Source organism: Silurus meridionalis, chromosome 4 (genome assembly GCF_014805685.1).
Source record: "Silurus meridionalis isolate SWU-2019-XX chromosome 4, ASM1480568v1, whole genome shotgun sequence".
In the NCBI taxonomy this organism is placed as follows: domain Eukaryota; kingdom Metazoa; phylum Chordata; class Actinopteri; order Siluriformes; family Siluridae; genus Silurus; species Silurus meridionalis.
The window spans coordinates 17,501,880-17,515,937 of NC_060887.1; the positions used below are offsets into that span (position 1 = coordinate 17,501,880).

The 14,058-nt window shown below is 37.5% G+C and overlaps 2 protein-coding genes across 2 annotated transcripts; both read left to right on the forward strand.

The window, feature by feature from the left end:
- Window positions 1-1,819: 1,819 nt before the first annotated feature.
- LOC124385215 (uncharacterized protein C2orf66 homolog) lies at window positions 1,820-2,489 on the forward strand. The gene is made up of 2 exons (XM_046848394.1): window positions 1,820-1,993; window positions 2,253-2,489. Exons 1-2 carry the CDS (start codon window positions 1,847-1,849, stop codon window positions 2,406-2,408), a joined length of 303 nt encoding a protein of 100 aa, XP_046704350.1. The 5' UTR covers window positions 1,820-1,846; the 3' UTR covers window positions 2,409-2,489.
- A 285-nt stretch (window positions 2,490-2,774) lies between these two features.
- Window positions 2,775-13,907, forward strand: hacl1 (2-hydroxyacyl-CoA lyase 1). The gene is made up of 17 exons (XM_046848619.1): window positions 2,775-2,910; window positions 4,922-5,026; window positions 5,987-6,027; window positions 6,128-6,208; window positions 6,289-6,361; window positions 6,508-6,585; window positions 6,669-6,763; window positions 6,987-7,099; window positions 7,186-7,321; window positions 7,449-7,554; window positions 7,823-7,906; window positions 8,192-8,293; window positions 8,409-8,563; window positions 9,418-9,576; window positions 10,051-10,158; window positions 12,013-12,199; window positions 12,967-13,907. The coding sequence occupies exons 1-17, from the start codon at window positions 2,860-2,862 to the stop codon at window positions 12,997-12,999; spliced, it is 1,707 nt and encodes a 568-aa protein (XP_046704575.1). The 5' UTR covers window positions 2,775-2,859; the 3' UTR covers window positions 13,000-13,907.
- Window positions 13,908-14,058: the final 151 nt, after the last annotated feature.

Here is a 14,058-nt window from a genome sequence, read left to right on the forward strand (position 1 = left end):
CAATGGTAGGACAGCATCTGGTCTCTTTGTATGGTGAAATATGAATATGTTCTATATTTTCCTTGCTCTTATCTGTTTTTGGCTTGCTTTGATTAGCTAATCACTTGATCCTTGGTATGTCATAAAGTTATTTGTCTTTTCTCACGTTGATTTTGGAATGACTCGAAACTGGATATTCATCTTGGTTTAAATTTTTTTTTTTGGCTGAATGGACGTGAAGCAGTGTTATGCTTTTGTGCAGGACAGCCAAAAGTGTAGCTGGCAAAGTGACTGCTCCCTGTTGTTCAGTACAAGAGCTTCATGTATATTTTATGGTTGGCTGAATAAAGAAATGTGATTTCATTTTTGTGTTTTGCATGAGTCAGGTTCTGTTTTTCATGCCCAGTTTCAACTGCTGATGTAGCTTATAAAATAATGCTTAATGGTGTAATGCAAATATAATCAGGTTTCCTTAAAAAAAAAAAAAACTCTGCATAGTAATGGTTTAAAGATTATCAGCAATTATTATTTATGTAGAAGACGACAATAATGTCTAAGTGGTTTAGTCATTGGGTTACAGATCATAGGGTTGGAAATTCAAATGCCAGCATCACCAAAGCTGCAAATGTTAGAGCCCTTGCCCTCAACTACTCAGTTGTGTTTTCTCAAAGTTTTTAGAGAATTATTTTAGTTGGCTAGAAGTTGGTGATTGAGATTATGTAATCATGATATAATTAGGCATAACTGTAGGTTAAGACATTAAATAATGCTACTCCAACATTACTGTGGAACACAGTGTTACATTTTTAGCTGGAGAGAACCATTTTGAGCTACAGTATTAAATAATATAGATTATACAATAGTTCTGGTCGACTAATTTGTTTTGAAAAGCAGCATTCCAACAAGGCTTCTCTACTGGCCTAAACTCCATCAGAATCACTGACTTGCGTTAACATGTTTTTGTCCATGAATATGTTTTGAATTAATCCCAATAGTCTATTCTCTTTCTCACACGTTTTTTTTTGGTGAGCAGCGCAACAGAGTGTAAGTATAAGTTAATAGTTTCTATCCAATCAGATTTCAGCCATCACGTGTTCCTGGCGCGAGGGTATCTGCTGTAAACCCTTTTCAATGAATGCTGCGGATGCTCGGTAGATTACAATCCATGCTGCTTGAAGGCTGTGGCTTTAACCAATCAGATTTCAAGTTCTGGGACTCAGGGACCATAAATCAGATGTTCAATAACATCTGCATTTTCACATCCTTTAATTGGATGGTCAAAGAGCACAACTGCCTTCTGAAAATAATTAATGCATCCCAGGATTAATAGAACGTTGATGAAGATCTAAGTATAGTGACTCATTCTTTTTTTTCTTATCTTAAATTATAAAAGAAAAGAGAAGCGCACAAAAAGAAAGTTCCTCATGTATAAGCTTTAGTCATTAGTGGTCAGAATTCTCTGCACACCTCTCTCACTGCCCAGGAAATATAAACCTGCATTCTCTGTCCTTAATGGGGTTTTTCTACCATAGTCTGCATATCTTTCAAAGGGCAAATTCATGTACATCATTATTAACGGTGATATTCTGATGAGTGAGACGTTAATGACAGTCATATCTCTCAATGCTGCATTAATTATAACACAATAAACCATGTGACCTTCAATTATTTCAACAGGAACTACTAATTTTATCTGGAAGGTGAGAATACTTCATTAAGGCTATGCCTGTGTGTATAAAAAGGTAGAAAGGAGGGATAGGGAGAGAAGCAGAGAAAATTCACTTGCAATTCAATGCTGAAGACTAATATTAAAAAAATGTAAGTGCTACTTCTGATTCTCACTGAGGAAGGGTGTAAGTAGCTGAAGATGATCTTTAATGTATGTGTGTGTATGTGTGTGTGCACTAGGTTGACTATATTGGTTTTAGCAGCATTGTTCATGGTCTCACTTGAAATGGATCCCTCGAGTACAGAAGAATGGAAATCTCTGAGCAATCCAAAAAGCAGGATGTTGGTGAGCTGAACACCTTCTGATCGTTAATACTGTTTATGTACCTGCTATCATGAGATGTGTTTTGTAATATTGTTGACTCCTTTAACATTTTAATGCATTGTATTATGCCTTATTATGTGTTGGGTTATTTGGATAAAGGGAGGATAAATACAAGTATATAGCGAAGAAAATGTCAGTTTCTGGTTTTTCTACTTCTTCTTCTTCTTCTCCATCTTCATCTTCTTTTTTTCTTCTTCTTATTAATCCACATTGTCTCCAGTTTTTCCAGATTCTACAGTCATATCTTGATGGTCGAGAAGCACAAACTGAAGGCAAAAAAATACAAATGGTAGAAGATGGAGACAGCAATCTGGCATATACTGCACTGGACAAATACAACAACCTTCTCTACAATGGCCTTTTTGATGTTGAATAACATTAGATCAGCTGTGATATATTATTATATCTGTAATGATCAGATATATTGAACATATCCTGTATTGTTTGATTTGGTTAGTAATAGATACCTCATAAAACTTATAGCTGCTTGAACCCTAGTGTCAGAGTTGTTTATAGTAAATTTACATGGCTTTATGCTTCTTATTGTTATATTTAAAAGGATGGGATGTTTTTCTTGTCAAAGGATTAAGGATTGTATAATAATTATTATTATTATTTACTTTTAAATAGATGCATTAAAGGAAAAAGACATATGTAATTATAGTTATTGGGTTGATCCAATATACATGACTTCGGGTATAGAGACTGTTTCTACAGACTGCGCAGATTGTGACACTATTGATCAGCTCGAATGCGCCCGTGGTGCTGACAGCTTTCCTGCACTTTGATCGCGCTGCTCTCATTCTGCGCCGGTTAGAGATAAAGTTATGGAAGAACTCACGGGAGCTCAGCTTATTGCTGAATCACTTAAGGCTCAGGTTAGTGAACCAGTCCGAAATTACTTTATACTGATTTTCTCCAAGCTCCAGAACCTTCAACAGCTTTAGATGGTTAAATAAAGCAACGATTGGTTTATTCACAACAATTTAAACGCTACAAAATACACGCTTGAATGTGTGATAATAGACAATGTTATTACTTTCCAGTGCAAATAAAATACACAATGCAACAAAAATTATTTCGATAATATTTTAAAACAAGTGTGTTGCGTAAAACTGAACCTGCCTACCGGCCCGAAACTCTTGTTTGTATTGTATTGGCTTGGCTTCTTGTCAATCATTATTTTAAGGCCCGCCTCCAACACACCTTTACCGCCTTAAAATAATTGTGAGTAGAGGTTACATGTTTATAGAGCTGATTTTTTAGCTTTCATGCAGATAAGTAGGAAATCAATAAAAGTGGACATAAATGTGATGGAATGACAGCCCTGGCTAAAGCTAAAGCTAGTGAAATTCTAACTTCCGGATGTTTTAGAAGGGCGGGGCTTTGTGTGGGTGGGCGGACATTGGGTCAGCCCACAAATCAAGTCGACCCCCCTCGACAAAAAGCAGACTATGAAAAGAGAAAGTACAATGATAACTGCAAGTTTAACAAATAAACTACTGCATTATCTCAGGTGGTAGGTTCTGGGTTACTGATTAGAAGGTCAGGGGTTCGGGCCCCAGTATCGCCACGCTGAAACTCTTGGGCCCTTGAGAAAGGCCCTTAACTCTCTGTGTTCCAGGGGCTCCAGCTTCCTAACTTTGCTGGGATTGCAAACAAAGAATTTCACTGTGCTATAAGGTACATGTGAAAAGTAAAAATACCCCTTTACCTTTCAACCTTTTGAGGAAGATTTGTACTGCCAATCAGTGTATGAATTGTGTGAAGTCTTACGGGGGGGGTTGTTGTGTAATTCATATATTTTTTACTAAAATAATCTTGGGGACCCTCCTAAGTCCATTTTTTACTTGTCATGGGGGGGGGTCCCTTATGCCTTATGGGGGGTCCTGGGTCCAGTAAGCACTTTGGATCTGTGCATATATGGATATCCTTTAAATATTGTATAAATAAGTTGGGAATTCACCCTTGATTGGATGCTTGCCATTACAGAACACCTTGCACACACTCATTCACACTCCCAGAGTGTTTTTGGAAGGTGAGAAGTAACGTGGAGCATCTGCTGTGAGGCGCTACACACCCATGCCACTCAAATCTAACACTATTGTTATTGTAGAATGCCTTTAAATCAGCTGCAGGGCTGCATGGCAGAGATATTTTTTAAAATCTGGTCTATTCGAATTTGATTTTAATTAGACATAGTCACCAATTTGTCTATAACAGTGGAAAAACCACATATGGCTGGAAAAGTCAGGTGTCACAAGTATCAAATATTTACTGCCATGCAAAGATAGACAACCTACTAGAACTTTTTTAAATGATCAGCTTGGATCTATTCTCAAGCTTGCATTCAATATTCACAGCACATTTCATTATTATTGCATCAAATATAATAATTAACCTGTGCTACCAGGAGTTTATCTGTTTATTACATTTCAGCATATAATGTAATATCATTTAATTTAAACATTAGTTCTGTTAATTAATTAAAATATTTAATCGCGATTGTCACGAGTAAGCGCTCAATTAATTGTAACTTAATCGCACATTTGTATCTGTTTTAAATGTAACCTAAATGAATACTTTTCACGTTTTTAATACTCTAATCAACATGGGCATGAACAAATATGGACGTTTTATGCAAATGTATGTTTATCATTAGTGAAACCACATTCAACCTAAAGCATGAAGACATTTTCTTGTAAATGTTTTAAAGTAATTATAGTGTTTTAAATTACGTTAATCATCAGGACACCAAACGGAACTTTTGCAACGTTTGCACCCTAATATAAATATAATATTCATATAATAATTAAATATCAAAAATAATTTAAATCAGTTTGGTACAATGCAATGTAACATGTTCTAATACTAATCCTAACACTGCAGAATGTGGAGTACATGTTTGGCATCGTTGGGGTTCCTATCATTGAGGTTGCCATGGCCGCCCAGGCTGCTGGTATCAAGTATGTGGGCATGCGCAATGAACAAGCGGTAAGAGAACACCACTTCACTGCCAGTTAATCAAATCATTCAAAAACGTACACAGAGCAAAGCAGCTATGACCACTAGTTAGTATCATGCAGAATACATGATGAAATGTGTGTGGAGTTATTTATGAATTACTAGAAATACTGGAATTAGTAACTTACACATGTGCTTCTGCTGTATAACAACTTCTCCTCTTTTTTTCTTCCTTATGTTATCAGTTTAGGTTTTTAATGGTCTCTGTAGTTATCACATAGTCTAGTCTAGTGTTTTTCACTTTAGTTTTTCTGCCTTCAGCCTCTTATTCATTTTGTAATAACTTTAGATGAGTCTCTGCTATATTATTAAATAAAAATCGATATAAATAATAAATATATTTATAAAGAGCGATAAGTGTTTAGATATATAATTGACAGATTTGCTTTGATTGATGTCAATAGCAATGTGCAATTAAAAAATGTTTCATGATTTGTGCTATTTTTCAACATAAATAACCTCAAAATATAAAATGAAAAAAAAAATACATGTAAAAGAGGAAGAAATAAAACCATATGTCAATAAAGAAGCAAACATTGTAATGTAGATTACAAAGACAACTTTTTTGATGGAAAAAAAAGAAAAGAATGCATTGTTTCATGTTTTACCTGTTAAACCTGAAGCACTTGCAACAGTCAGAGATTCCAGGATATCTGTAGCATGCAAAAACCTAGCATTTAATTCCCCCTTTTTTTTTTTTTGTCTTTTTAAAGACAATGGATTGTCATGCTAAATTTCATGGGTTCTGTGATTCTTAGTACTCTTTTAATGTACTCTTTTACTCTTTTTAAAATGTATAAAATGTTGATTATTGTTTTAAGGTTTTCGAGGTTCTACAGCTTTTCTTACATAAACATGCTTGACCCTTTTACACAGTTAAATATATTTCAGTTTATATTTAAATTTAATACACATCTCTGCGTTCAACAGGCCTGCTATGCTGCTTCTGCAATTGGATATTTAACTGGACAGTATGTGTTTCCCTGAAATGAGTTTTCTTTTCTACAATCAGTACATTTGCTTTTTGTGCCTGAATCTTCACCCTTATTCTTCTTTGCTGCCCTGTTACAGTCCAGCAGTGTGTTTAGTGGTGTCTGGACCTGGGCTGATCCATGCTCTTGGTGGAATGGCGAACGCTAACATGAACTGCTGGTAACGTGTCTGAATACTCAGTGATCATGTGATTTCTTGTATTATACAAAGGTGAATCCATTTTCTTTTTTTAAATTCAGGCCTGTGCTAGTCATCGGAGGCTCCTCAGATCAGAATCAAGAGACAACTGGAGCATTTCAAGAATTTCCGCAGGTGGTTAAGGGTTGGCCATCTGTCCATTTTTTCATGCCTCTATATGAGATTTTGAGCAGCATGATTTTTCCCTTTTTTTTTTCTTTTTTGAACCTTACATCAAATGGAGGCATTAAACTGAATATCTCTTCTCTTTTCTGAATCAGGTAGAAGCCTGTCGGCTTTACAGCAAGTTTTCAGCCCGTCCAGGGAGCCTGGCTATGATACCAGCAGTAGTTGAAAAGGTAAAGTTAGATTATTTTTTTTAGTTTGTGGTTTGTGATTCCTATTTTGTTATATAAGTGCTTGCTATATTTTTTTTTACCAGGCAGTAAGGAGCAGTATTTATGGCCGTCCAGGAGCTTGCTACATAGACATCCCTGGTGACATGGTGAACGCAAGAACGGACCGGAAAACTGTTAGGTGATTCCAGCGATTTGTCTTTTGTGTGATTTGCTTCTCATCTGCAGATTTCGGACTTATTGTTGAGTCATTCATGTGACTGAAAGTAAGGGTGGTAAAGTGGCACAGTGGGTAATATTTCTGTTCTCCTGTGTGGATTTTCTTCTGGTTTTCTGGTTACCTTTCTTCCATTTTATCAAACTTACACTGGGGTCATTCATGCAGATTATTTCTGTAATGACAGGTTTCCATCCTGTTGTCCTCCTCCTCCAGTGAGCCTGGCCAGCAATCACGAGATCTCCAAAGCTTTCACGGTGCTCAAACAGGCTCAGAGACCACTGCTCATTATTGGCAAAGGTGACACTGAAACCATATGCTGTCTTACTGTATTCTACAGTTCTACTTTGTGTACTCATGAGAATAGTATGTGTGGCCTGTTGTAGGTGCAGCATACGGCCGGGCAGAAAATGAAATTAAAGAGCTCGTGGAGCTGAGTGGGTTGCCTTTTCTGCCCACTCCAATGGGAAAAGGAGTACTTCCTGATGACCATCCCAACTGTGTGGCTGCTGCTCGCTCAAGGTGTGTGCATTTCCACTTTAATCTGAATACATTTCTAACATAAATCTTAGATTTTTATATCTGTGTTTGAATAGTGTTTTTTAATTATCAGTATAAACCATGGAAAAAAGCTGTGTTTATGTTTCAGAGCTCTGCTGCAGGCAGATGCTGTAGTGCTGCTGGGGGCCAGATTAAACTGGATCTTGCACTTTGGATTTCCTCCCAGATTTAGCCCTGATGTGAAACTTATTCAGGTAGGTTAAGTGTAGAGTAGATTTTAGAAAATATCGGGATATCCATATAGCGACATTTATCTTTAATGTTCTTAATTCATCCCAACAATTAGTATGAGGGTTGAATGATTACAAGTAGTACACAGTTTTGTTGGCTTGTGTAATATTTTGCAGTGTTTCTAACACTCTCTCTTTCTCTCTCTCTCTCTCTCTCTCTCTCTCTTACTCTCTCTCTCTCTCTCTCTCTCTCTCTCTCTCTCTCTCTCTCTCTCTCTCCCTCTTCCTCTAGGTGGATTTATGTGCAGAGGAGCTGAGTAATAACGTGAGAGCTACAGCAGCACTACTGGGAGATGTCAGGGCTGTTGTCAGCCAGGTATTCACGACCTTCATGTCACATGTTATTATTTAGTCAATTATTACTTCAGCATTTTTATTTCAGTACTTCATACATTACTGATAAACCTCTTAGTAAACTTTGCCAGATGCAATATGTAAGTTTTTCTTTAAATGTAGTTTCTGAAAAGACATCCAAAATAGTAACTACTTCACCTTTGCCTTTATTTGCCACAAATATATAAAATCACGAGGTAAGAGAAGATGATGTGAAGGCTTAACAGTGTGTTTACTACAATTTGCCTTTTTTACAATTTAAATCTAGTTGCTCAAAACTTTAAGATCAAACAAATGGACGTATCCAGCAAACACAGAGTGGTGGATAAACCTGAAAGAGAAAATGGCTTCCAATGCTCAGATATCAAAGGTAAGGGACTGACTTAATAACATTTGCTAACGGACTAAGTTGATGCATATCATTTTGCTCAGTGATAATTTCACTTCTGTGTTTTACTTTTTCTTGACCCTGTCTTCATATGCAGGCTCTTTCTCTCCAAAACACTCTACCAATGAACTACTACACAGCATTCCACCATATTGCTGAACACCTACCCAAAGACTGTGTCATCGTGAGCGAAGGAGCCAACACCATGGATATTGGCCGCACCATGCTGCTCAACTACCTCCCCAGACACAGGTCTTTTACATATCAGTCCTTTCAGCATCACAGGGTATTTTATTGTTGTGGTGATTGACAGATTGGAAAGAGTAAACTAATGTTACTAAATTAAGCAACACTGCAGTAATTTATTAGATTTATAGCTGAGGCTTCTAGGCGATGTATGGATTGATACCACAGACCTTTCTCTACCCATCCCGATTCATCCCGAGGTAATGCCAGCTCCAGTCATGTCCCACCTCATCAAGATTACGGACCTTCATAGAAGTAGATGCCGACCCCGCAAACATCCCGAACCATCTAGAGACGTACCAGCGCCATTTGGATCCCACGTCATGTAGAGTTTGGACATTGGACCTCTTCAAAAAGACCTCTTCAGGCTCTGGCATGGAGGATTTGGTGTTGGATTTATGATGATCTCAAATGTTGAGCTATTATATGAGTGGCTCCTGGTTCAAAGTCAACTGACCGTATAAGACTGTAGAAAGGACGTTAGTCATGTTAGTTCTCACTCTCCACTGTTTTGTATTATTTTCTGATTTATAATCACACACTTGATGTCACCCAAATGAGGATGGGTTCCACTTTTGAGTATGGTTCCTCTCAAGGTTTCTTCCTCATTCATCTAGGGATTTTTTTCCTTACCACAGTCACCCCAGGTTTAGTCATCAGGGGTAAATATACATAATTCACTTTAATTCATAAGTTCTGTAAAGCTGCTTTGAGACAATCTCCATTGTGAAAAGAACTATAGAAAAAAACTTGTGAAAACAATACAGCAAAGTTTGAACTATCGAGGCTAACTCTTTCTAAGCTAAATCTATGCTAGCTTGTAACTTACCAAAAAGGTCATGTTTTGATCTCTTCTGCAGGCTGGATGCAGGGACATTCGGCACCATGGGAGTGGGACCTGGCTTTGCCATTGCAGCAGCAGTATTAGAGCAGGCCCAGCACACAGGCAGAAGAGTGGTGTGTGTGGAAGGAGACAGTGCGTTTGGCTTCTCAGGCATGGAGGTCGAGACCATGTGCAGGTAAAGCATATGAGTTTACCCTTTAGCACTTGCATGTGTGCTGGAATGCAAGTGGCATTGCTCGCATACTGGCTTGTTTACCTTATGTACGTTGTTTACATACTGGCCTGTGTTAGAAGCGACATCCACATTTGCATGGAAAACTGGACCGTTCTGTCCTGACAGGGTTTAATGTTAAACTTTAAAAGGAAATTCAAGATTTCAAGATATTTAGACACACATCTTAAGCATTTTAAATTGAAAAATGATGACCGTACATGTCAAACTAGTAGATCTAAAGAAATGGTACTCATAATTTTTTCTAGGTTTAAAGTGTACATGACATGTTTTGTAACCAAAATAGAAAAATCCATTAGTATGCTCTGATTTGTTCAGTCGGATGCAGACATCAAATTGCTGTTATTATTGTTGTTTGTACTATTGTATGTATTATTTCTACTACTGCTACATGTAAACTGTATGTCTCTTGAACAGGTATAAGCTGCCAGTTATCATCATTGTCATCAACAACAATGGCATATATAGCGGTGTGAATACAGAGACATGGAGGGAAATGGAGAAGATGGGAGACATGACCGTCATGTGAGTCAAGTCAAGTCAAGTCAAGAGGCTTTTATTGTCATTTCTACTATACACAGTGGTACACAGTACACAGTAAAAACGAGACAACGTTTCTCCAGAACCCTGGTGCTACACTAAACAACAACAAACAAAACAACATAGAGCTACAACACAAGTTACATAAAGTGCATCGAGTGCAACCTAGTGCAAACAGTGCAGACAGACAGTGCAGACAGACAGTACAGACAGACAGTACAGACAGACGACACAAGACAAGACACAAAACCTAATATAGTGCTGACCAGTAAACCTACTGTATACTTGTCCTACATCTCTTCACTGTAACCCAGACAGGTTGAGTAGGCATGGGGTCGGTACAGAGGGGCCCAAAAGTCTGACACCACATTCACCAGAGTTCTTTTTTTTCCACATTTAATTTGATCAAGAAATTGTCAATATTTATTGCACTATTTCTCTAAGCTTCTAAAGCACATCTCCAAAAAACCAGAACAAGTGACAATAGCTTATGTGTACAACTGCTAGACTGGTAACAGAAAGAGTGTTTCAAACACATATATTTAAAAATACAAAAGGCAAAAAGTAAAAAAAAAAAAAGCACAGTTTTAAACTTAAATAGATAGTAGATAGAAGTAGATAGAAAGTTGTTATTCTAGATATCATCTTGGAGACATTTTAATTGTCTTCATAGACGGAATAAAAATACAGGGATTTTCAGATTGCAAGGGGAATCTCATTTCACCCTGTGAGAATGAGACACTCAAGCAGTGAGATCTTGTGCTTCAAGCACCATAAGAACATAGAGAGGAACTTGCCAAATGCTCTGAAGTTGAGGATTTCAGTTGTCATGAGCCTTTGATGTCTGAAATGCCAAGATAAGGAAAAAAAATTATACAAAAGAATTTGATTCTTGCAGCAACAAGATGCCAATGCTGTGACATCAGTGGGGATTTTATGTGAGGGCGGTTGTGGAGATTATAAATTGATGAGAGTCTAGAAATTACTTGTGCAAGATGTTCTGTGGTCATTTTCTTATGGATTTATGAAAAAATATCTGGTTGATGTGCTGATGATGCTAAGTACACACTAAGATTCTCAGCTGTGTGGTTTTTGATGGTGTCATTGGGTATTTAAGGATGGCAGAGGGAACGTATATCTATTGTGTTTTTTGTTGAGGTTTCAGAAAGGTTGTCCATCAACTGAAGATAGGGGAGAGGAGATCACGAGAAGATCACTAAGCTCATTGTTAATGTGGATACAAGAGGCAGCTAGATAAGCTAGACAGTAAGGCTCTTCACTAGCAATGGCATGAGGTAATGAATAGGCATCCCCGATGTCAGCACTAGTGAAATTAGGGATCTGGTGATTCATAGTGTCAAGACAAGACAGCAGACATGTGTATAAATATGAGATCAAAAAACAGTGTTTTCTGGGTTTGTGACTGCTCTCAGGGCTGTCTCTGTAGAAGCCAGACAGGATAGTATCTAGTAAAACATTTAATCGACGATATAAAACAGTTGTCTATCACATTCCAGTTTCTTAAGTAGAAATAGACAGAAGGAAACAGGTCTGTTATAGGGGTCCAGGGTGTGACTAAAGCAGATTGAGCAGTGCATTGGTGCAAACACGCTGACCACATACAGCAGTATTTTAATTGGAAATGTTTTAAGGAAAATGCAACAGCTAAATATTTTCTTGCATATTTACCATTAGTAGAAATAAGCATACATATTTTTTTGTTGATTCAGCACTGTAAGTTGTGAGATGATATAGGATGGACAACCACGCTTGTTTTTTTTTTTTTTTTTTACTGTGTGTTGATAAGAATATTTTCCTGCATTTTTGTGTGTGTTATAGAGCTCCTCCAGTGACACTACTGCCCGAGGCACGTTATGAGCAGGTAATGTGTGCGTTCGGGGGCCGCGGCTATCTGGTCAGGACAGTAGAGGAACTGCGCACTGCCCTACAGCAGAGCTTGAGGGACACAACCAACCCGAGCCTAATTAACGTGCTCATAGACCCAACCTCAGACCGAAAGCAACAGGTAACCCTGTTTTATTAACCCGCAGCATACTGTACATGACAGAATGTAACCTTATGTTGTTCTGGTGTTGATTATGGTAGAATTCTGGATGTGTACCAGGTTATGGTAGAAAAGTACGAGATACAGTAGAAGATATTTGGCAGGATGTTAGATTTGATGCATTTTTGTTTCATGCGTTTCATTTGACTGGCTAGAGATTTTTGGTCCTATGGTTAAGTGTCAGATTTGAGGTGTATGCTCCACGTACAGATATTAACAGCAGGGAGTCAGGAAGATGATATTAATATATTGGTTGTATTGGTCCTCAGGAAAGCTGGACAGTTCAGTGTGCTCTCCTGGGCAATAACAAAATGGCAAAATATTAAGCTGCACTAAACCTTTTAGAGAAAAGCTATAAACAGGGAAATTCAATTTTGTAATCTTCTTGCACACAAAGGTGAAATCATGATTAAAATGTAAAACATTAACACACAAAAACACACTTCTGGGTGTACAAAACCATAATCATTATGTGATTATGTGCCACACCTGGGCAGCTCACCAAGAAACTGAAAAAAAAAAAAACCCTCATAAATGGAACAAGGGAGATTTAAACAAAAGAGAAATCTACACTATTTGTCTAAATATTGCTATAAAATATTGAATAATTAAATATATGCTGTACAGCATCTTGCACTAGTAAAGATTAATCGCTAATCTATTCCTTTCTATTCTCTATTCATTCTGTCCCCTAACTCACTTTTGTGTTTATCTCTCTGTCTGTTTAGGACTTCCCCTGGCTGACCCGTTCCAATCTGTAAGGAGTTCTGCTGAAATCTCTTTCTCCTCTTTGCTCTGATGGACAGTAGCCAGTTCTCTTCCTAATAACAACTCACTCAGTGCCTTGCTTTTTTCCATGATAATAAAAAGCACAAAATGTATTGTACAGGGAAGTGGTTGTGGCGCATGCTGATTCAACAGTGAGCTTCTAAATGTAGACAGCAGAACTGCCCAATCCTGTCCTTTATGTATTTACCTTCATCACCAGATGTTTTGTAATTAGTGATATTTTTATAACATGGGGCTCTTTTTTAGCAACAGGCCTGACCTGTGTTTAACCTGTACTTATTGAATTATTGATCAGTTATCTCTTTATCTCTTTATGTAATGTAGAAAAGCCACATTTGACTTGACTAGCAATAGTTCTGAAATAGGAAAAGTCCAGACAAAGCAGCCCTTATATAGATTTATACTTCCCCCATAACACAATGAGCCCCTGTAGAAGTTGTGAATCTGTTGTGTTGATGGAATGAGTGTGTTAAATCTGGTCCAATGCTAAAATCTCTATGTGGTAGCCTTTATGGGTTGTATTATGATGCCCAGGTTTAGTGGTAAATTACTAGGAAGTCGTCTCACGTGTCATGAAAGTGTGTGTTGGAAGTGTGAAAGACCAGTTCAGAACAATAAAACCTAGATGACACTCTTAACACTGCAAACACTTACATCACTTGGTTTTAAGTTGAATAATTTGCTGTATTTACAGCTGTAATTATGTATGTCTGTACTTTTTAAGTATTACTTTTTGATTCCACGGTTGCCATGTCTCCACTGTTAGGCTGACATTTTGAAAAATAAGGATGCACAGTTTCTTGTAATATCTTGTGCGGGTGGACCTAATGTCACTGTGTGCTATGGGGAACGTGCTGTAAATTAAATGTGATTATTAAAATGCACTGTCTGTATTTTTCTTGTGCTGATGGATTGGCACCTGGAGTGAATTGCATTAAGGATGTTTTATCCCCCTGCAAGGCTTAAGTGGCCCTCTATTTAATTGGCATGTCATTATTACTGAGGGGAAGGAAAGGCTAGTGTTTCTACTG

What these genes read in the sequence shown, in the direction of transcription:
- LOC124385215 (XM_046848394.1), top strand. Translation starts at nt 1,847, where the DNA reads ATGATCTTTAATGTATGTGTGTGTATGTGTGTGTGCACTAGGTTGACT. An exon ending in ATCCAAAAAGCAGGATGTTG is followed by an intron (nt 1,994 to 2,252) that starts GTGAGCTGAACA and finishes CATTGTCTCCAG; the next exon opens with TTTTTCCAGATTCTACAGTC.
- hacl1 (XM_046848619.1), top strand. Translation starts at nt 2,860, where the DNA reads ATGGAAGAACTCACGGGAGCTCAGCTTATTGCTGAATCACTTAAGGCT. An exon ending in GCATGCGCAATGAACAAGCG is followed by an intron (nt 5,027 to 5,986) that starts GTAAGAGAACAC and finishes TGCGTTCAACAG; the next exon opens with GCCTGCTATGCTGCTTCTGC. An exon ending in CCTCAGACCGAAAGCAACAG is followed by an intron (nt 12,200 to 12,966) that starts GTAACCCTGTTT and finishes CTGTCTGTTTAG; the next exon opens with GACTTCCCCTGGCTGACCCG.